Source organism: Sander vitreus, chromosome 11, assembly GCF_031162955.1.
Source record: "Sander vitreus isolate 19-12246 chromosome 11, sanVit1, whole genome shotgun sequence".
Taxonomy (NCBI): domain Eukaryota; kingdom Metazoa; phylum Chordata; class Actinopteri; order Perciformes; family Percidae; genus Sander; species Sander vitreus.
In genome coordinates, this window is record NC_135865.1 from 28341366 (window position 1) to 28364451 (window position 23086).

The window sequence follows — 23086 nt, forward strand, 5'->3', positions numbered from 1 at the left end:
AGGCAAATAATAGAACAGCTAGAACAGTCTGGTAAGTTCAGAAAAGTACATCACTTTACTGTAATGCAGCCTTTAAAACCAGTAAAAGACAAAACAATTATGTCATATCATGATATTACAATATCCAAAATCTAAGATATCTAGTCTCATATCACGATATCGATATAATATCGATATATTGCCCGGCCCTACTGACAATGTTGTTTTGCATCACAATATCGATATGTATTGTGATTAAAACATTTTCTGAAAAATACTGTAAAGATGCTGTTTATGGAAAAGTTAACTAGGCAGAAATGTCTGTTTTTGTCAAGTTAATATCAAGTGAATTAAATACTTGCATCACACTGAACTTTGTTTTTTAATATTGTCATTAAGCAGTGCTGTAATTGCTTTGCAACATTGCGTACAACGGTCTAAAACAGTCCAATAATGGTTGAATAATCACTGTATAAACTTGATGGCAAACTATCGGACGGTTGACGAATGTATGTGGTATTTAGGTCATATTGCCCATTGCCTCCTACTGTGTTACTTTTTGAAGAGTGACACCAAAGACATTGTACAAAAACAGCATTTGGCCAGTCCTGTCTTCTGCTTTTCATCAGCAGATTTCATTAGGCCTCACAGAGATGTGGATTTGGGTACGTAGAGATTTTAAAGGTTCTGTACGTACAGTTCCATTAACGCTGAAAGGTTGGAACAAAAGGGCTGTAAAAGTTGTTTTATAAGTTGTAGCCCTTTTTAGACTGTAGCAGTTTTGCCACTTGTTTCAGGCCGGTATCAACACCAACATGCATCAACATGCTTAGTATAAGTTATCCATTACAGTGCACATTTTGGGTGTACTGCTCATGCAGTTGCTAGGCAGGGATCATCTTGTTGGTTCATTCAGATATCTGTCGGAAGCTCTGACATCTGAAAACTAGTTGTCAGCTGCCAAACAGAACTGAATTCATTCATTCACTATCTAGATGAATAATAAAACCCAGGAAACGGGAAAGTTGTTTAAAGGATAAGCTTTTTGCATTTGAAAGATTGCTGTTCAGTGGCAGCCTCTCAACCTCAAATGATCTTGGGGTTTTCTGCAAGCACATGTTGATGAACACGTTGATTGAAAGTAGCGGCATGGATGGCAGCAAAAACACATTCACCAGCCTCAGAAAACAATGGTGTGTTTATACATCTCTGACAGTACAGATTCAATTAGTCAATGCTGCACTATATCTCTGAGTATGTTTTTTTTTTTTTTTTTAAATGAATTGGGGCCCATGACAGCACACCTGCAGGACTAATATCTGAACGTATTGGTGGGTTTGAACTGTTAAATATTATTAATGCGAGGAAGGCAAGACTCACAAAATGTAATTACAATACAAATGATTCTTTTAAGCAACTAAATTACATGAAAGCTATGCAGAACCAGCAAAGTTTGAGCAATACATTGCATGCAAACATCAACAAGCATATGCCATGTCAAACCTATTTTTACTTAAAGCTTTGTGTTGTCATGCAAGGGGCTGGTGGTTCCTAGTATGAGACAAAGTATAACTCAAAATACCATTGTACAATCTTGTGCATCATTTTCATAGGATGAAAACAAGTCCCTGGTTCCAATTTTGTGGCTGGGATGTTCCACTCATTGATCTGTTAAACGTAGGGCTGGGTATCATTCCAAACATTTCAATACCGGTGTCGATACGGATACCATAGTCTGGCACTGCCATTCCGGGATGGGAGAAAAATGTGCTCTGGTTTATTGGCATTTCTTTAAACCAATCACAATCGTCTTTGGCGAAGCTAAGCCCAGTAGGGAGCAAGAGTGCCTCTGCAAATTAGCCCAGGGAAGGAACTTGTTTTGGTGGAACGTGTGTACGTTCAAAAGTTGTTTTAGTCGTGCAACAGAAAACTCAGATTGGACAGATAGTCTAGCTAGCTGTCTGGATTTACCCTGCAGAGATCTGAGGAGCAGTTAACCATAGTCATGCCAACACAAAGAAAAGCCCAAGGTAACGGACATCCGGCTTAAATGAGGGACATCCGGCGGAATTTCCGGCGGCACCGGAGCAACCCTAGAAATGGAACGTTGTGTATATAGACTACCGGTACCGTGACTTTGATACCGGTTCCTAATTGACACTTTTTTCGATACCAATTTTATAAAATCCATTTTTAACAAAAATAAATTACATTACGGCACAAATCTTTTCATTTCTTTTTCAGCTCCTCTTCTACGTGAGTCCCATCTCTGTGCGTAATGTGGAGTTTTTCTTGCATGTCTTTACGATGTGTAACGTTAGACAGCCAATCACAAGCTTTATTAGATCTTGGTAGAAGCATGCTGCATGCCGATTGGCTCACTGACGCTACTAAGGAGGCAATTCGGTCGGTGCCTAAAAAGTATCTAATTTGATACCCAGCCCTAGTTAGACGCTTCCTTCTATACTTTTGGCATCATAGTAAATTCAATGACTCAAAAAAAAAAAAACTATTTCTTTGTCCCATTCTTAGTGAACCCCCAGGTCTTACGGGCATTTTTGGAAAGGTCACTGTGTCAACCAGTCGCTGACCAACCTGTCCGAGGGAGAGAATGACATGCGCTCCTCACACGCCTCCCCCTCCAGGCCCAGACTGCTCCAGCTACTGCTGTTCCCATTGCTGCTGGAGAGAGAAGGCAAACGCAGCGCTATAACACTGGGGCTACCCACTGAGAAGGACATAATCACAAGAGAGCTTCTGAAATGAAACAAAGTTCAGGATATAATAAGCAGTTTCATCCCATTTGCTAGAATGACCACATCCATCATGTAGGGCTGTACCGAAGAGTTTAAAGCTTTGAGATTCATTCATAATGTTGACAATCAAATTCAAAATTTGAATCCTGTGTAGCTTCTTTTTGTTATGTGTCTATTCATTATGTTTAAAGCCGGTATTTCTGCACAATTGCAGATACAAATTAGGCTACACTAATACTAATATTATTATTATTATTATTATTATTATTATTATTATTATTATTATTATAATACTATGTGTAGAATTAGATTACAGTGGTGGTTGCTTAGGATTGTTTCTGACTCCAAACCTTTCCAGTTGCTCCAGAGCATTGTAAAGTCCATGAGTCAAAATTGAAATGTGAAAATATAGCTGTAATCATTTCCAAAATTCACAACACGTTTTTATCTCACAAAATAATCTGCTTCAATTTATATCTGTTAAAAAAAACTGCTCTCCCGCTTGCCGCACACAAGTCTATCAACGCCATAAATTACATTCATACAACCAAATTGAGACATTTGTTCCAGGATTTGTTCCAAAACCTCAAAAGAAGCTTTGGATGTAAAAACATGACAGCCGGTACAGTCCCATCATGTATCATACAGCTTCAACAAACACTACTCAGGTGGATGACCATTTCTGGCATTTGGACTAATCCTTTTAATGACAGGTGAGGTTCTATACAGAGGAGGATTTCTTAAATGATGCAGGTCTTTCCACCACACATCCCACTCAATCATCTGTAATGTTGATCGAAACAATTAGTTGCTAAAGGCCTGAAATGTGAGATCATGACATTCTCTTCCTCACATCATCCCGTTAATCCTGTGGGTTCCAACAGGACAACCGGCTGGCAACAGAAGCACAACACACATTCTCTCGGTAATTAGTCAATGATTAGCCTGCTGGCTGAAACCTGCATACTGTGGTGTGTAGCACTCTCGGTAGGGCTGAAGGGAGTAACATTTGGGATATCTAAAAATACCTCTGTTAATTTGCATTACCTCAGCTACAGCTTTCTCCCTGCGGTTCGGGTGAATGACACATGGTGATAGCGTGCTCATTTAGTCAATCATCATGCTCAGAGCTCTTAATGAGCCTGCAAAGTTGTTGTTTTCTTTACATTCTGTTATTTCATCTGCCGTGCAGATATGGTTGCAGTGGGCTTTTGAAGCGAGTCCACGAACTACACATGGTGTACTTTGTTCCTGTAGAAACACTGCCTCAAGAAAATATTATGATACATTAACTTGGCCCTGATGGCAAAATAACTAGATGCCAACACATTGTGTGCTTTCGGTATCTTGGGAAAGAATTTAAAATGTTGTCAGTTTTGCTTCCATAGAGATATCAACCTTTGCCAGAAATGTCAACAGTCTAATTTCCCAGAGGCTGGAGACTTGTATGAGACCCTGTCACTTAGAGGGCCGATTTTCTGCATACGTACACACAAATAGGGACAATGTCCATCTAAGAACAGAAGGTCAATTCTGCTCCCTGTGGTGTATTTCACAAACATTCTGAGAAGAATTGGCTGCAGAGAGAGCTACATAAAATCTTAGAGTTCATGTATAATGCAAGACAAATCAGAGAAAATTGCATTTTGGCGGTGAAGTCTAAATGAGGAAGCCAAACTATACACATGTGCTGAACTTAATGTAGGAAGCCTCCCCTCTTTAGACTCAACCACAGGAGAGAAAAAGAGTGTTTCTGGATTTCTCTGGGTCAGAGGAAATGAACCGCACAAATTGACACAGCACGACTAAAGTGATAACACTCATTTTTTAAGTCCCGAGTCTACGCAGAAATAAATTCCGCTGCCTCCAACTGAAATATTAAACCTGAGTCAGCTAGGGCTGTCCGCAACTAAAGAAATTCTTAGATGACTATCACTCCTATGATTTTGTCGCTTTTAGTGGTCGTTAAGACGAGAAAAGCGCTATATAACTGCAATCTGTAAAACAGAGTTTTTCCCATAAAGAATCATGCAAAAGCACCACTTTAAATCTTGTGTTTACCAGAGAAGTGCTCATACATTTCTTGGAAATAAATCATTTAGAATGAAAAACCATAAAACAAATGACTAAGCGACTAAAGAAATCTTAGTCGACTAAGACCAAAACTACAGATTAGTCAACTAATCAACAAAGGGGGGTAGCCCTGTGTCAACATTGTCCCCAGAGAATTTAACTGTGCCAGAGGGTATCTGGAAGAAGACCAAAGTAAGAAACAGAGTGGGCATCCATGTGGCTGAGACAGCAGCATGCGTCACCTGTTGTTGCCACCCTTTTGGAAAAAGCAACCCAATCTCCTGAGAAGACGACACCAGCAGCTGTCATCATATCAAAGACATTATCGCTGCATACTCTCTGGGAAACACTGGGAAGACAAAACTGTACCCAGTTCACAGGAGGGTTTCAGTAACTCCTACTCCTTACAAAATATGCAAAAAACTCCCAGAAAACCTGAGCCACTAAAAGCTCCAGAGGAAAAGACTGGGAGAGCTAAGAGCTAGATTTAATCAAGAATCAAATCCCCCCGTCATCTAATATTGTGTATGTTAACATAAAAAAGCCACAGGTCAGAGCAGAAACCATTACAAGCCACCTCATGAATAAAAAAAGGACATGCTTTTAACATTTTGGTATGATGCTGTGCATTTTGGTTATTGCTGCAATAGTAAAACCAGAAGTGTAATACTAAACGTATGACAGCATTACCTAGAACCACACAAAGACATCTATATCTGTAGCAGACATATGGTTTTTGTGTCTGGTAATCTGCAAAGTGTACTCATTATCTATTACTACAGTAACATATTCACAGAAGGGGAGATAGCAGCAGTGTGCCCTACAGGTAACTGGATATTTGGTATGCGAAGTATGAGAAAGCTAGTGGTTTAGATAAGATTAGATTAGATGGACTTTACTGATCCCAAATTAGGAAATGTCAGTGTTGTATACGGGGCTTGACATTAACTTTTTTGTTCACCAGCTACTGTGTCTAGTGGTTTTCCAATTTCACTAGCCACTATTTTGTGGAAAATTCCTTTTTATTTGAATAAAGTTGATTGTGGTGTGCTACAATTAACTTGAAGAACCAGATTTACAACCTCCTTTAAATGCAAATGACCACTGAACACACCCAAATCAAGACTGTATAAAAGGTATAACACTGCAGTCACTGTTTTTGTATGAAAACATGCAATGGATTAAGACACAGACATGAAAAAAGTAGCTTCTTATTGCGCAAGTGAAGGGGTTTAGAAGATCAATTGAAAGTGGTTTGGAGTGAGCATTTACGTGTCACTCATGCAGCACGTACGCGCCCCCGGTGACGGGAAGCGGAGCGCAAAGAGCAAACGCTTTTTAATAAGTCTATTGTACTGCTGCGCACTCTCTCTACTTCTTTTACAAACCTCTTGTCAAAATGTTTTAACTCCTACAGACGCAACCGTTGCCTTGGCCGAACCCGCCATGTAGCATGCAGGCGCTGAACGGAGCTCTGGGGGATATTTTATGGGATTGGCCAGCTTGCGGGTCTGGTGTGCAGATAGGCCACCATGCTTCGGCCGTGGGCTGCACACTGGATCACAGCTGTGTTCCTGTGTCGGGCGGTGGCACTGTGGCAAGTACTCCAGCGACTTATATTTTTGGAGGGTGGGTGCCAATGTGACAATGTCAAGGCCTGGTTGTATACCTGTCACTGAGGTGGAGGAAGCTGCTGTTGTCGTCTGGGTGCTCATCCTCAAAGCTCAGGTTAGACCAGCTGCCCAGACTGTCATCTCCTACACTCAGCTGCTGGGACACAGAGGACTCGGTGGCTTCCCTGCCTGGGAAGCTAAATGCACTGAGAGATGGAAGGAGACCACAAGGAGAGCACTTCAATGATGCTAACATTTACACTTACAGATTCATGATGACAATTTTCTTAATGTATTAAAATGGTAAAGTTAAGTAAGTATATTTATAGCAATAGTAGCAGCTTTAAAGCACCATTTTGTAAAAGGGTTTTGGATTTTTCAATCCAAAAAAGTAAATTAAACAAAGCTCCTTAAATGCTACAGTATGTATGCGTGGCCCTAGCCATAACAGGAACATATGGACATGACAAGACAAAAAAAAAGCAACTACTAAAGTGAATCTTGGTGTGGTTACCTGTTGTTACCGGTCTGGCAGATGTTGGACAGGGCTGACGTCATGATCTCAGCAGTCAGGCTCTCAGCATAGCTCGTTCCATCATGGCCGATGCCACTGTCTGCATTAAGGCTAGTGTTGCTCATCTCCCGTTTAGCTGTCTCCATTGCCATGGACACCATCTCCCCTGCAAACACTGCCCTGTGGTCCAGGTCAATGTGGATCTTGGGAATCTCCAGGCTAGAGAGCCGCTCAGCCCTTGCTTGACATTCTGACCCCCTTTTCCTCCTCTGTAATACAGGCTGGTGGTGGTGCCTGCTAGGTTTTGTGCAGTACAGGCACTCCTGGACCTGACAATAACGGCACGCCCTCTCCCCCAGGGCTAGGCCCAGTGATGGCCCCTCAGACAACCGCTGGGTGTGAGAGTGTCTGTTGTGGCCTTGGGTCTTCTGGTGCTCTCGGGATGAATGTCCAACTGAAGCCAGACTCATCTTTAGAGTGTCATCCACGATTTTCCTGGCATAATGCTCTACGACCTGCATCACCCTAGTCCTGTAGCCTCCATCATACAGGCTTCCTGTACTGTGGTAATGCCTGCTCTTACCCTCCTTGGACAACATGGGGCAGGAGAAGGAGTTCCTGATGAGATTCTCTGCCATGTCTTCAAGTTTGGATTTCTTATAAAGACAGGAGTCGGTGAGAGACTTGGGCAGTCGTGCAGAGGAAAGATGCAGCTTGCGTGTGACATCACAGGTGATGTTGTAAGCTAAAGACTCTGCAAAGTTGACCAGATCCATGTACTCCCTCTGACTCGGCTCTTCAGAGTCCCTGCAACAACATTGAGCATCCTCGCCTGAGGGACAAACTGCTGACTCTACTCTGTCCTTGGGCGACGAGGCTTCACTACCAGAAGCTTTCCATTCATCTGGCAACGACTTGGATGAGTGAAGGCGGGTGCTAGAGGATCTCTGCTTGATCTTGCGACTGGCATGAGCCAAGCCCTGTTTTATGGAGCGGTAAGCCAAACGGCTCGCAAACTGGTCCAGGACCAACTCCCTACTGCCTCCTTCCTTTTTCAGCACCCTGATAAGGTAGCCAGCATATTCATCTGTCACACTCTCGCAGCTAGGATACTCCGAGGACAGGCCAGAGCTGGAGCTGGAGATGGTGCTTGAAGTGGAGGTGGGAGACCGAAATACCGAGGCTATCAGGTCATTAGACCATTGTTCAGCCAGCCTCCCTACCCTCCAGTCTCTGTTCAGGTCTGTACTGGGTTGCGACTGGTGTGGGTGGTGGTGAGACAAATTATCAGAGCTAGATCTGTCAAAGCTTCTTCTTCCGGGAGCTCTGTGATATGGACACTGCTGTGCAGCGTTCACCATCCTCTTCACATCATTGATGACCTCTCCTGCTACCTCCCCAGCATAGACCCACAAGGTGTTTAGGGTCTGCTCTGAGAACTGAGCCACACTGTCTCTCCTTTTCTCGCTGCCATTGCTCATCGCTTCCTCCTCCTCTGCAACTCCCAGGGTGTCCATCTCAGTTGCCATGGAGACGATGTGGCAAGCCAACCGCTCAGCATAGTGGAGGGCTTCCTTGTTGGACATTCTGCGAGCGGACATCTGGTTCAGCACATGCCGGCCACCCCCCATCTCTAAACATCTGTTAGTGCCACCAACACCAACATCTTCTGCCAATTCTTCCTCCTCTTCATCCTCATTGCCATCTGCCTCCTCAGAGAGAGACCTCATCAGTCTAAGCATAAACTCAGCCTTGTCTGCCTCAGGGGTGATGTCTTTTGGCCCCGGGCCAGGCTCAGGCTGATAGTGAGGAGTGGGTGGGGGGGTAGCAGGGGAAAATTCCTTGGCCAGCTTGCTTTTCAGCTTCTTGGAGAACTGTTTTATCTGTTTCTCCTTGGACACCTCAGTGGGCTGCTGAGGGGTAGAAGGAGGAGTGCCAGGAGTCCCGCCAGATTTTTGGCCAGAGCTTGGAGCGGAGTCATCCCCAGGAACAGATATCCTCCTTTGTCCACCCATCTCGTTCCCCGGCACATCAAGAGTATCCATCATCACAGGGTGCGTTTCAGCCACACCTCTGGTCCTGGGGTCTAACTCACAGCTGGCTCTCCCCTTGCTTTGAGAGCCTATCTGAAAGGAAATGTGAGGAATGCCATGGTCTGTTGCTTGCTCAACAGGGACACCCTTCCTTGCATACCCAGAATCTCTGCAGTCATATCTGAAGCAAGCTCCCTGCTGTGAAGGGGAATCTGGAGCGTCTGGAGCGTCATAATTAACCGCCTCCTGCTTAGAAGAAGAGTCCCTTCTGCTTCCAATTGTCTTTGTAAAGAAATCAGCACAGTCACCGAAACTCTTTTTCATCTTAGAAGCAGTTATTAGCTCACAAGCCTCAGTTACTATCATATCCATCATGTTGCCCGAGAAGTTTTGGAATGGGGACTTTCCTTGGGTGGGGTCTTCTCCGGGTATGGGGGTCTGAGTTCCATGACTGTACAGGTGGGTTTGTGTAGATGTGGTAGCGTCAGAAGAAGATGAAGTTACTCTTTTGGGGCTGGCCTGTGGGGTATCTGACAAGCTAGACTTACACTGACAGGTCTCCTCAGAATCCTGGAGGTGGGAGAGGGCTTGGCCTGCTTGGGGCACAGGAATACAGCTGGCCATGCCTGAAACAGTGAACAGGGCTTTCTTCACCGTGCAGGTAGCATCCTCTCCTGATGGCCCTGGGGCCGCGGCAGCTAAGCTGGCACTTAAAACCTGCTGGTTGGCAAAGGTACTGCAGGTTTGAGCACTAGTGTTCTCTGCACTGACATAACAGATGTTGTCCAGAGACACACTAATAGCCGCTTGGCTAGTGAAGGCAACATCAGCCTGAGAGAGCTCTATGAAGGCCTCTTGGATAACAGACTCAGACAAGTCTGAAGCATAGGAGGAAACTACCTCCTCCTCTTCCTCCTCCCCCTCTTGCCCATGGCCAAAGGACCAATCACTAGGGGTGAGAGGAGTTGAGGGGTGGGAGAACTGACACACTTCCATAATGCCTTCAAACACAAGCTCTTCAGTCAGATCAGCAGCGAAACGTGTCACCGTGCTGTGGAAAATCTGCTTTTTCACGGTCAGAAAATCTTTCAGCGCCCCAGACACAGCCTCTCCGACCAGGAAGCCAGCTAATCCATTGATTGCTCGTTCTTTCAACACATAGGCGTGGCGCATGCCAATCTCATGGAAGGCCATCTGAAACACTGAGGAGGTGAGCCTGGCAGCCAGGTGACACAAGGTGGTGGTACAGGAGGATACACCTTTTTGGAGGTCTCGCAAGGCGCTGCCCAAGCTCATTTCCACAAGGTCAGTGGCAAACCTCTGAATGCCATCCTTAAGAGACTGGGACTTCTTCTGCAGCGTGGCCACTGTTACAGTCTCTTGGATTTCTGAGAGCTTCATCAGGTAGCCCGAAGGGTTCTTGAATTCCTTGTGGCAGACGCAGCTGAGATTCTTGTTGTCACTGATGTCAACGGCAGACTGGTAGCCACACACAGATCCCAGAATTTCTCTGGACAGACTGCTGGCAAAGTCCGAGTAGGTTTTATACAGAGAGCAGAGATCCTGGGGTTTACGTAGCTCTGAGCTGTCCTGTCCATCCTCATCTGCCTTCCAGAAGTACTCCATTGGTCCACTAGAGTCCACCAGGGGGCTGAACGCCGAGGAGCTGACAGGACTGAAGAGTGGGCCACCATTCTCCTCAGAGGGGGTCTGCACTGGGCGAGGGGAGTCAGGCACCTCAGAGTGAAGTGAGTAGGGAGAGCCTGGTTTCAGAGGAGTGGGTTTTTTCACATTGGCTGGGAGAGTGCGCTGGTCAAAGCGGTGAGGATTCATACCCTTCGTTGAGCAGCCCCTAGAAACATATTTGGATGCTGACCCACTGGTCTGGTTCTGTGCGGTTGGGGCACTGATGGCGTCCAGAGGCAGTGAGAGAGCGCAGTTCTCTGAGCTCAGCTCCTCCAGGTCATCAAACTGGTCAAAGCTGTCAAAGAATTCACTGACTTCAGAGTCTGAGTCTTCAACTCGCTCTCTGGGCCCCCCTGGCACCTGGGGGATGTCTAGCTTGGCCAGCAGGCTCTTCTGGTAGCCCACCTCATCCAGAAAAATGATTGGGCTGGGGCTGGAGCAGTCTGACTCTTCCGATTCACTGACATGAATCAAAGGTGAGGGGAGACGAGCTCCGGGACTGCAGTATGTCCACTGGGATTCCACGCCCGATGACCTCTGCACTGTGACAGATGCATCTGGACCAGGCCTATGTTTGGCTGAATTCTTTTTTGAAGATGAGCTAATGATAATGCGGGAGCCTGATAATTCCTTTTTTCTCTTGTGTGCTGGGACTGTCTGGGAGGCCACATCACGCTTTTTAAAATGGCGATAGGAAGCTGCATTTGTGGGGATGGATATTAAGGGGAGAGGGGAAGAAACTTGTTAAATACTGATCATACAAAGAGGAGATAAAAGATAAACATGACAAAAAGTTATCCACAAAAGAAAGCTAACTGAAAACAAACGCTGATCATTTATTGTGCCTCGATTATATGAAAAGGTAGAGGAGAAAGTGCATCCCAACTAGAAAATAACGTATGAGTGCCATCTGCAAGTGAACCGACACAATTCAAATTCTTGCCACTTTTTAAAGAAAATATCATGCATAGATTATGATGGTAAAAAAAACAGAGGGTTTTAAATTCAGGTCTCCATATTGGATTTTGCAGAAGTATTTAAATTCAGTTTATGGGGTAACAGGATGTTCTACATAAGAGACCAGAAGCTACTAAATGCCAGTAAGCATTAGATGTTAAACCTACAGGGATTGTCTCCTGTGTCATCCTCCTCCAGATGCTCAAGGGCTGTGACAAAGTCATCCTCGATTGAGGAGACTGACTGGTTGGTGTCATCTTCCTCTGGCTGGCTGGGCTCAGCTGTGCCCCTCTGATGAGCCTGGAGCTCCAAAGCATAGCGTACACCTGCCATGTAGCACCCCAGCAAGCCCACCAAAGATGCGACACTGGCCTGAGGGTAGGCACTCGTGCTGGGATTATGCCTTAGCACACACACAGCCTTTAACCAGCACTAAAGGCAGAGGAAAACAGCACAGAAAGAGATAAAGAGGGGAAGAGGAAAGGAAGAGAAGGTAAAGAGAAATAATAAACGTTAAACATGGCGATGTATTCAGCTCATTTAGAGAGAAATTACAGCATTTGTAACCAACAGGCAGACAGAGTATATAAACTGTCAAAGTGATCGTGTCCCGCAATCAGCTGAACAGCTGATATTGTGAATTGTGAAACGGACGGCAAAACCACAGAGTGAGCTACAAGGGCCTGTGTGTACCAAAACACGGCAAACATGACCAGGAAGGACAAGGCTGCAAACGTGGGCTGAAAAACAAACATCTTTGTCTGCCTATCCCACCTGCACTTCTTCAAAAGTGAGAAAAAAACTTGGTATGTGTGGTTTACATGCAGGGACAGACAAGGCCATAAATATTTTTTTATTTTATCAGGGAAAAGAATTACATTGAGATTACAATCTCTTTTACAAGTGAGCCCTGGCCAATAAGGTAGCACATGGGGGATACACTTTAACAGACAACAAGTAACAGGCAGACAGGGATGGACAGGAATAATAAGAAAAAAATATATATTAAAAAAAAAAAAATCACATTTTAAAAACAAGTGCAGACATGTTGATATATTTGATTTAGGTAGGACTTGAATTCAGTATGTGAAATAAAAAACCTGCAATTTTAGCTGATTTTGCAACTCATTCCATGAAGTTGGAGCACTGTAACTAAAAGCAGTTTTGCCAAACTCTGTTTTAGTTTGTTGAACATCATACAGTATGTCTCTACTTGATCTTAGATTGCATTCAGATCTACTAGGTACTAAAAGTGTCGGAAACCATTCAGTCAACAAATGAAAGAATTTTAGGAACATACAACAAAAATGCCACCAATTAAAAGTGATTCAGTTTTACTAATGAACATTAAAAGTTAAATGTGTCTTAAAATATAATAAACATCTGCCAAGAGGGTCAGATATCTTTCATTTGACTACTCAAATGTGCATGTTTTTAGTGTAAAAGGCCTTGTTTCTTCTTGTTTCATTAGCACTTGTTGAGTTACCCCCTAGCTTTAGGGTAAGGCTACACTAGAGATGTTCCGATACCGATACCAGTATCGGTATCGGCTCCAATACTGCCAAAAATGCTGGTATCGGGAAGTACTGGAGTTTATGCACCGATCTGATACCACGTAATAAAGCCCTAAAGAAAATCTACGTTAAAGTAGTTTATTTATGTTATTTTTCCGTTATAACTGACTGTCAAACTGCAGAATGAAAGAAAGTTCTGGGGCGTTCATTGTTCATGTTTCACAAAGAGTTTAACCTGAGCCAGACTGACAACAAAGATAGAAATATCACATCCATACAGGGATAGCAGCATACAGCTGTTAAAACATAATAAAATATATGACACACTGGTATCGGATCAGTACTCGGTATCGGCCGATACGCAAGTTCAGGTATCGGAATCGGGAAGCAAAAAATGGTATCGGACCGTCTCTGATTAACACAGGAGCTAATTCTATGGAAACAAGAAATGATCTTGAGCCACTGGTGCTTTTTTTTTAATATACATTTTGTTAGGATATATTTAGCTTCTTGCACCAAAAACTACAGTACAGTAGCTCATTCTTACTTCTCATTGTTCTCTCTCCTCACTTCCCTGCCTTCTGCTCACTTCTGCTTTGCTCAACATGCTGACTGAGCACATACCTTCAATATGAAAGATGTGTCACCTACCTGAGACCCAGTGTCCTTGTGCTCTGCCAGCCTGCGGGAGTCTTTGAGCAGCAGGACCTCGTCATTCTTGAGGCTGTGAACGTGCAGGGACCTCAGAAGCTCACACAGCCCCCCCGGCATAGACGACAGAGCCTGGGGAGAGAAGAAGAAGATGCAGAAGCACGTTAGCTTGTTGGTCAAATGGATAATTGCAGGACCTACAGAGAAGACGTTTTATTTCATCACATTAACTCATGTTTGTAATTATGAAAACACACCTGTTGGGTGACATCTTCGCCTTCACACTGACCAGGCAGACACACAAAATGAATCTGAAAAAGCACAGTTGATGGTCAGTGTTAATGCGTCTCGTGTTTGAATATGGCTGAGCTTCTTGCATCTGTTTGCACTGCTTTCTGTGTGACTAACCTCTGTCAGTCTTGTGGTGTCTCTGGGTGGCAGCTCCAGCCCAACGCTGCATAGCTCCTTTTTATTCCTAAAGAGGTTCTTCACACACTGCGGCCCACTGTCACGCACAGTCTGCAACACATGCAGTGCTTTTTAGACCAACAGAAATAATGAGAAACCAATGTGTATGTATTTATCCATCACTGTAGCACGCACAAAAGATAAGTGAAGAACAGTATTGTGTGCATCTACTTCTATGTATCTGCCTGCTTTTAAGCATGACTTTTAGATTAGATTCTAGCTAATCCGATTGACATTTAAAAACACTTTAAGATCACGTTGGCCTATCCACTCGATTGGAAACACATCTCACCACATTAGAAACTCCACTAAACATCTAGCTACAGACCACAATCACACAAAACAAAGAGTTAAAAGTACAGTAGTACGGCATTATCACGCACAACAGAAATTGGACAAACAACCAAGACACGATCTCTTGCATACTAACAGAACATCAGCATTACAAGTTCAGGGAAAATGCAGCAGTCAGTGTTTTGTGAGCAGGCTAAATTTGATTTCAATGTGTCCTGCAGAAATGCTTTTAAGTATCATGTGCAAATAAATAAAAGCCCCATGCCAGATGGTATTGCTGCCATAAATAAACACTGGAGAGTGGTGAGTGAAATCTCACACTACACATAGTTGCAGAATGAAAATGCAATGTCCCGGAAGACAGACCTCTTTCCGAACTGAGGCCCTGGACCTTAGGGGGACTCCTCTAATACGTGCACAGGCATCCATAGCAACAGAGAGCTGGACGGGCCTGGCTGTCTGGCCGCTCACCTGTAAGTAGAAAGGTGCCAGGGGAGAAGGACAATAGAAAATGACAGAGTTAGTGACATGGCAAGGAAGTTTAGAGAATAACGTCAAACTGCTAAAATAAAGAGAGAGCATAAAACGTTATGAGAGTTATATCATCACGTTCAGCCCCACAGCTGAGCTTTGTGTCTGAGGTTCTCTCTCTAGTAGGCCTGGGTACCGAATTCAATACTTTTTAAGCACCGACCGAATTGCCTCTAAAGTATCGAGTATTGAAAAACGCCTCGTCATTCAATACCCAGTTTCAAAACCTAAGGAGTAAATCTCATCAGCGTCAGAGAGCCAATAAGCATGCAGCATGCTTCTACCGAGATCTAATAATGTCTGTGATTGGCTGTCTAACGTTACACGTAGAGACACGCAGGAAAAACTCCACGTTACACAGAGACGGGGCTCACGTAGTAGGAGCTGAAACATAAAGTAAAAGCTTTGTGCCGTGGCCGGGTTGGGTCAGTGGTAGAGCAGGCGCACATATACTGAGAGGCTTATGCCTCGACGCAGAGGTCCAGGGTTCGAGTCCGACCTGTGACGATTTCCTGCATGTCTTCCCTCTCTCTCCCCCTCACCTAGCTGTCCTGTCCATTAAAGGCAGAATAGCCCCAAAAAAATCATCTTTTAAAAAAAATTGATTTGTGCCGTAATGTTGAAAATTCTTTACGTTTTATAAAATTGGTATCGAAAAAAAGTATTGTTTAGGAGCCGATATTGAGGTCACGGTATTGGTACCGGTACCGAATATTTTTGTCAGTCAGTCTGACATCTATTTCATCTATAAAGAAGAACATAACATGGATGTTCTGCTTTCCGTCTGTTTTGCTGGAAACAGATATGATGTAGTCGCCGTCAGCGGCACTATATAAAAAATATTTAGGTCAATCATTGGCTAAAAAAAAAAAAAGTAATATAAATAACCGATTTTAAAAGTCGTCGCAAAAAAATAAAATAATCACCATACATACGATTTTCTCCCCATCCCTAGTTTATAGGGACATAACAATACACTCAACCCACAATTCCATACATGATTTTAAGTTCAATCGTCTCAGGCGGTGCTAAGCGCCGGACGGAGCCACGGTGCCTCTGCCAAATAGCCTCTGGAAGGAACTTGTTTTGGTGGAACATGTGTACGTTCAAAAGTAGTTTTAGTCGTGCAACAGAAAACTCAGATTGGACAGATAGTCTAGCTAGCTGTCTGGATTTACCCTGCAGAGATCTGAGGAGCAGTTAACCATAGTCCTCAGAAATCTACTGGAGGTTAGAACGCCAACACAGAGACAGAGGAAGGAGACGGACATCGGCAAAAAGACATGCATCCGGCGGTATTTCCTGCGGCACCGGAGCAATCCCAGAAGTGGAACGTCGTGGGTCTAGAATACATCCCTAGTGGTTTACATGCAACAAAGAGCTATGTCACTGCACCTGTGCCATTCCCTAATTCCCTGAGCCAACGGTTATCAACGGAGTCAAGCCTGTGAAACAGATTACAAAACATTTCACCACAGGAGGCAATACAAAAAAAATAAGCAGGAGGTTAACTCCTGCTATTTTTTTTGGGATTGTACAGCCAAACTTCTAGACCACAATTCCTTCAAAGCCCGTGTGAAAATAACATGAATCGAGTTTCTTATAAGTAGGCCTAGACTTGTCCTGCTGGTGAGGATAAGCTATAGTAGGCCTTTGCTTCTTTTGATATTCTTTAAAAACAGCCGGGCCTGCATCAAAGATCAAACAGCAAGGCAAGAGAGAGCAGGGGTGTGTGCTCTGAGCAGGGGAAATACACTCGGTAAGCAGCATTGAAAGGGGGGGGAGGCAAAATATTTACAGTGTACAAGAAGGAAAAGTTTCCCAAGAAATCCAAGCCTCTCCTTTGAGGTATGGTCCAAAGCAGCTAGATGAGTCTAGACACAGGCAGGCGGGTCTATTGATCAGCCAGTCCTGCATCCTGAGAACCAGAGGGGTAGAACACATGCCAATGGCTTCCTCTGGTCATCCAGGACCTCCTAGCTTCTCACGGGCGCTTTGGTGGGCTGTACAAAAAAAACAACACAGCCGGCCGCTGCTGCCTAACCTCAACTATGCAGTACATCCCGATCCACTCACAAGGAAGGCAGGCACAATGGCGTCCATTATAGCTGGGACTATCTCGAACTGAGATCAACAACAAAGTAATTGGCAAATCAGCTTTTTTTTTTTTTTAGCCTGGGATGTTTTAATGTTTAGTTTACAGCTTTAGTATTCAGTAATGCACTATATGAGAATCAACTAAATAGGCCTACGTCATTGCCTTTTATGCAACCAATGTGGTCACATAATGCCACATGTATTCGGTGTTAGTCATGTCGTGGAAAAACTGCAATTAAGTGTAACTAAGTTAAGGCTTGAACAAATTCTCAAGGGCTGATTCATGAAGCTAATTATCATCGTTTGCAGAAAGAATGTAATGAAACTAAGCAGGAAAAGTCAAAGGATTCTGAGGGGTGTTTGTGATCATCTTAGAAGGGAGACAGCAAAACAACCTGTCAAGGGCACAAACTGTGTAGTCTAAAATCTTGTTTGGTTGGGAGCTGATGTGGGCAAATTTTGCATGAGTGTGGGTGGCCGGAGGATAGATAAACAGAACTGAGAGAGAGGGAGAGGGAGACACTGCCACCAGGACATCGAAACAGTATCACATTTCTTATGTACATGTCCCAAATATAAAGACTTTAAGAACCACATATTTGAAAAATTGCATACCAGGCTTCACTGCCTACACTGAGGACAAAAAGCTTCCTTTTTTATTAGGGGAAGATACAAGTAAGGCATGGCTAGCAGCTAAATATGTATTCTGCTGCCACAATATAAGGCAAAATAAGTAGAGAATTGTATATATTATCATTATTTTTTGTGTGTGTGTGTTATATATATATATATATACACACACACATACATACACACACATACACACACACACACAGAGGCTTGCAAAAGTATTCATACCCTTGAACCTTTCCACATTTTGTCACGTTACAATCAGAAATGTAAATGGATTTCATTGGGATTTTATGTGATAGACCAACACAAAGCGGCGCATAATTGTGAAGTGGAAGGAAAATTATATGGTTTTCAGATGTTTTTACAAATAAAAAACTGAAAAGTGTGGCATGCAAAAGTATTTAGCCCCCCTTTACTCTGATACCCCTAAATAAAATCCAGTCCAACCAATTGCCCTCAGAAGTCTCCTAATTAGTAAATAGAGTCCACCTGTGTGTAATCTAATCTCAGTATAAATACAGCTGTTCTGTAACGGCCTCAGAGGTTTGTTAGAGTGAACAAACAGCATCATGAAGCCCAAGGAACATACCAGACAGGTCAGGGATAAAGTTGTGGAGAAGTTTAAAGCAGGGTTAAGTTATAAAAAAAAATATCCCAAGCTTTGAACATCTCAAGGAACACTGTTCGATCCATCATGTGAAAATGGAAAGAGTATGGCACAACTGCAAACCTACCAAGACATGGCCGTCCACCTAAACTGACAGACCGGGCAAGGAGAGCATTGATCAGAGAAGCAGCCAAGAGGCCCATGGTAACTCTGGAGGAGCTGCAGAGATCCACAGCTCAGGTGGGAGAATCTGTCCTCAGGACAACTATTAGTCGTACACTCCACAAATCGGGCCTTTATGGAAGAGTGGCAAGAAGAAAGCCATTGTTGAAACCAAGTCATAAGAAGTCCAGTTTGCAGTTTGCCACAAGCCATGTGGGGGACACAGCAAACATGTGGAGGAAGGTGCTAAATGCAAAATGCAATGTTGGTGGAAAACTAACACTGCACATCACCCTGTAATATGAGATCGTATTCTGAACAAGCCGCCATGACAGTCTGTCATTAAATTTCCGGAGAAACGAGACCCACGGGACGCGTTTGTCCAATCAGTTGCCGGTTTTCATTTTTGGGCGACAATACAGATTAGTGCCGCCTGCTGTTCTTTGGTGTGTTCTGAGGCACTTTTTGACCAATTTGGGGAGACTGATCAGTCCAACTGCCTTTTCTGCCTTCGTTTGGCCGTCGGCTCTGTGTGTCTGGGCCTTTAGAAGAAAGTGTGGATTGAAGACCTAAAATGCCAAAAAGTAATCTTAAAAACAAAACAAAAAAAAGTAGTGAACTGATCCTTCATTTAACTTGTGAGGAGCGTTGTATGGAACCATCCCGACAGATTTATCAGATGGATGGATGGTGCATACATACATACATACATACATACATACATACAGTCTGATATCAGACTGATATATTTCAAGTGTTTATTTCTTTTAATTTTGAGGATTAGAACTGACAACCAATGAAAACCCCAAATTCAGTATCTCAGAAAATTAGAATATTGTGACAAGGTTCAATATTGAAGACACCTGGTGCCACACTCTAATCAGATAATTAACTCAAAACACCTGCAAAGGCCTTTAAATGGTCTCTCAGTCTAGTTCTGTAGGCTACACAATCATGGGGAAGACTGCTGACTTGACAGCTGTCCAAAAGACGACCACTGACACCTCGCACAAGGAGGGCAAGACACAAAAGGTCATTGCTAAAGTGGCTGGCGGTTCACAGAGCTCTGTGTCCAAGCACATTGATAGAGAGGGGAAGGAAAAGATGTGGTAGAAAAAAAGTGTACAAGCAATAGGGATAACCGCACCCTGGAGAGGATTGTGAAACAAACCCATTCAAAAATGTGGGGGAGATTCACAAAGAGTGACTGCAGCTGGAGTCAGAGCTTCAAGAACCACCACGCACAGATGTAAGCAAGACATGGGTTTCAGCTGTCGCTTTCCTTGTGTCAAGCCACTCCTGAACAAGACACAGCGTCAGAAGTGTCTCGCCTGGGCTGAAGACAAAAAGGACTGGACTACTGCTGAGTGGTCCAAAGTTATGTTCTCTGATGAAAGTAAATGATGCATTTCTTTGAAGTCAAGGTCCCAGAGTCTGGAGGAAGAGAGAGAGGCACAGAATCCACGTTGCTTGAAGTCCAGTGTAAAGTTTCCACAGTCAGTGATGGTTTGGGGTGCCATGTCATCTGCTGGTGTTGGTCCACTGTGTTTTCTGAGGTCCAGGGTCAACGCAGCCGTCTACCAGGAAGTTTTAGAGCACTTCATGCGTCCTGCTGCTGACCAACTTTATGGAGATGCAGATTTCATTTTCCAACAGGACTTGGCACCTGCACACAGTGCCAAAGCTACCAGTCCCTGGTTTAAGGACCATGGTATCCCTGTTCTTAACTGGCCAGCAAACTCGCCTGACCTTAACCCTATAGAAAATCTATGGGGTATTGTGAAGAGGAAGATGCGATGCGCCAGACCCAACAATGCTGAAGGCCACTATCAGAGCAACCTGGGCTCTCGTAACACCTGAGCAGTGCCACAGACTGATGGACTCCATGCCACGCCGCATTGTTGCAGTAATTCAGGCAAAAGGAGCCCCAACCAAGTATTGAGTGCTGTACATGCTCATAGTTTCATGTTCATACTTTTCAGTTGGCCAACATTTCTAAAAATCCTTTTTTTGTATTGGTCTTAAGTAATATTCTAATTTTCTGAGATACTGAATTTGGGGTTTTCATTGGTTGTCAGCTCTAATCATCACAATTAAAAGAAATAAACACTTGAAATATATCAGTCAGTGTGGAATGAATGTATACATTATACAAGTTTCACTTGAAATCATTAGCACAATGCAAATTATATTTTAGGGTGGTCTTTCCCTTTAGTGTAACGTCTGTCTGTCTGTGTAACGCCAAAATGTTCACTAACTTACATGGAATTTGCCTTAGTGTGTTTGGTGCATAACGTTACAATAAACACAAGGGAATAAACAGCAGTGTAGAAAATAAACCTAGAATAGAAATATTGAAATAAAAAAAATATATGTAAAAGACACTAACAAATATGTACAATAGAGCTGGGCGATTTGGAGAAAATTAAATCTCATGATATTTTTGACCAAATATTGATATTGTAGGGTTGACAATTGGTGCTTTCACAAAATATTTACACAATTTGAATTTTTGATACATAATCCTCAGTAATGTGGGAAAAAAAATCCTAAAAGTGGTTTAAGGCAAAGAATAGAACAGCTAGAAACAGTCTGGTGAGTTCAGAAAATTACATCACTTTACTGTAAAGTAGCCTTTAAAACCAGGAAAAGACCCTTGAAATTGAACACAATATCTAGCCTAATATTTTGATATTGATATAATATCGATATATTGCCCAGCCCTAATGTACAATATAACTGTTTTAGAAAGGAAAAGAAAATAATCTTCACTCAAAGAAACGGAGCTAAACAAAACATGAGCCATGTTATATAGGCCTATGAGAAATGATGTATTCACTAAACACTGTGTGCCACAAATCTATATATTTGTTCGATTGTATTGTATCACCATTGCAACATGACACGACACAACATGACTTGGCAGACTAAATGTTATATTCTACACCACTACTACTACGTATGTATGAAGCTAGTACGCCTATTTACGTTACCAAACGCTTAATAAAAAGGCAACTCAACCAGGCACTGGATGTTTGGAAGAATGGCTAGCTAATGTTACAGCAGCTTGCGGGGCAGGTACCCTTCGCAACAGGCCACAGAGGAGCCACACACTGTGGATGCTGATGTTGATTCACGACCACTCAGGCTCCATGCTACCAAAACAGACAAACGGCTACCTCGCTAGCCACATTATGTAGACACATCAGTTCATAACAAACCGTCGCGAAACACAAAACGACTTTTAAACCCACAGCTAAAGTAACCACCTTTGCTAGTTGACAGGCTGTCAATCACTGGGGCTAGCAGCGGAACCAGGCCGCGGTCTGTGATGTCACCTTCTTGTCGTTAGCTAACACCTAGCCACGCAGCTAACGATAACGTTATGGTAGATTCAAAAACCTAACCAACGGCAATATGTGGTGATTTGCTGCATATTCCAAACATTATTAGGTGGTTTTACCTCACCGCTCAGTGTCGGACTCCAGCGGTGTTGACGGTGGCCGCTGTGTTTGATGGGTGATCCATGAACGATTCGTCCGTTTTGAACTATTCGCCATGTGTATCCCCCACTACTGTTCTGCTTCACAGTGATCACAAAATCAGTTGGATGCTTCCTTTTTATTACTTGCTCTTTCCGGTTCGTTCCCCTACGTGTTAACATACCTAATGTTAATTCTTCTGGATTGAGTGTAAACGTATCCTTTTTATGACATTTCCCAATGCTGTTACCACTGAGTAACTTTTGCACGTCTTTTTCATCTGATTTTGATATTTTAATATTGACTTCAACAAATTTCTTTTTCATCTGCCTCGTTTGCTTACCTGTCTGCTACATATTTCCGAGAACACCTTAATGCGCTGGGACACGGACCCGGTTGCAAGCAGAGACAGGATCACAGTTCAATAATCTATTTTCAGCATTTGACCTGGTAAAATGGCTATTTCAATTCTTCCCAAGAGCCATACCTGTGCTCTGAAAATTGACTGGATGAGTTCAAGATGATATGATACACTTTGCCATCTTAAGATTCAATTTCACCGATTCTCAAAAATGAAACGGACTCCCCATTTCCTGTGCATCACCATTCTTCCCATAATAACAAGTTTGAGGCATCATCAATCGCACGCCGAGAAAACGATATGTGTCGCACTGGCACTGTCGAACACACAGCAATCAAACTACAAAAGTGTTTTATTTGTGTGCGTTTTATATTAACATTTATGTTGTATGTAATACAATAGTATAAAAATATAAATGTCACCCTTTCTGTAGCTGCTTGAAACAAGTTTATAGCACTTGCCACAAACACAACCTGCTGCTTTGCATTTGTACATTTATACAGTTTTATCACGGGATTTGCAGATGCTATGCTCTTGTGACATTTATTAGTGTTTAGTTATTTGCATTCTTCCCATGTTATTAATACTGTCCTGTAAATCAGTTACATGACCCACTGTTCAGTCATATCTATCTATCTATCTAAAACAAGAATCATTTCCAAGCAGCAGCAATTC

The 23086-nt window shown here is 43.2% G+C and overlaps 1 protein-coding gene across 7 annotated transcripts in view; it reads right to left on the reverse strand.

The window, feature by feature from the left end:
• akap11 (A kinase (PRKA) anchor protein 11) overlaps positions 1-22147 on the reverse strand; it is a 32878-nt gene extending 10731 nt beyond the window's left edge. The window contains exons 1-9 of one of the 7 annotated variants that reach the window (XM_078262644.1): positions 22032-22142; positions 14905-15004; positions 14185-14295; positions 14034-14087; positions 13777-13908; positions 11779-12043; positions 6936-11352; positions 6478-6627; positions 2575-2661 (exon numbers count right to left, since the gene is read on the reverse strand). In XM_078262644.1, coding sequence (XP_078118770.1) covers positions 2575-2661; positions 6478-6627; positions 6936-11352; positions 11779-12043; positions 13777-13908; positions 14034-14087; positions 14185-14295; positions 14905-14967 — 5279 coding nt within the window. In that variant the 5' untranslated portion in view covers positions 14968-15004; positions 22032-22142. Of the gene's footprint in view, positions 1-2574; positions 2662-6477; positions 6628-6935; positions 11353-11778; positions 12044-13776; positions 13909-14033; positions 14088-14184; positions 14296-14904; positions 15010-21837; positions 21911-22031 lie in introns of those variants that run through there. The other 6 variants (XM_078262643.1, XM_078262646.1, XM_078262645.1 and 3 more) reach the window with 6 other exon arrangements.
• Positions 22148-23086: the final 939 nt, after the last annotated feature.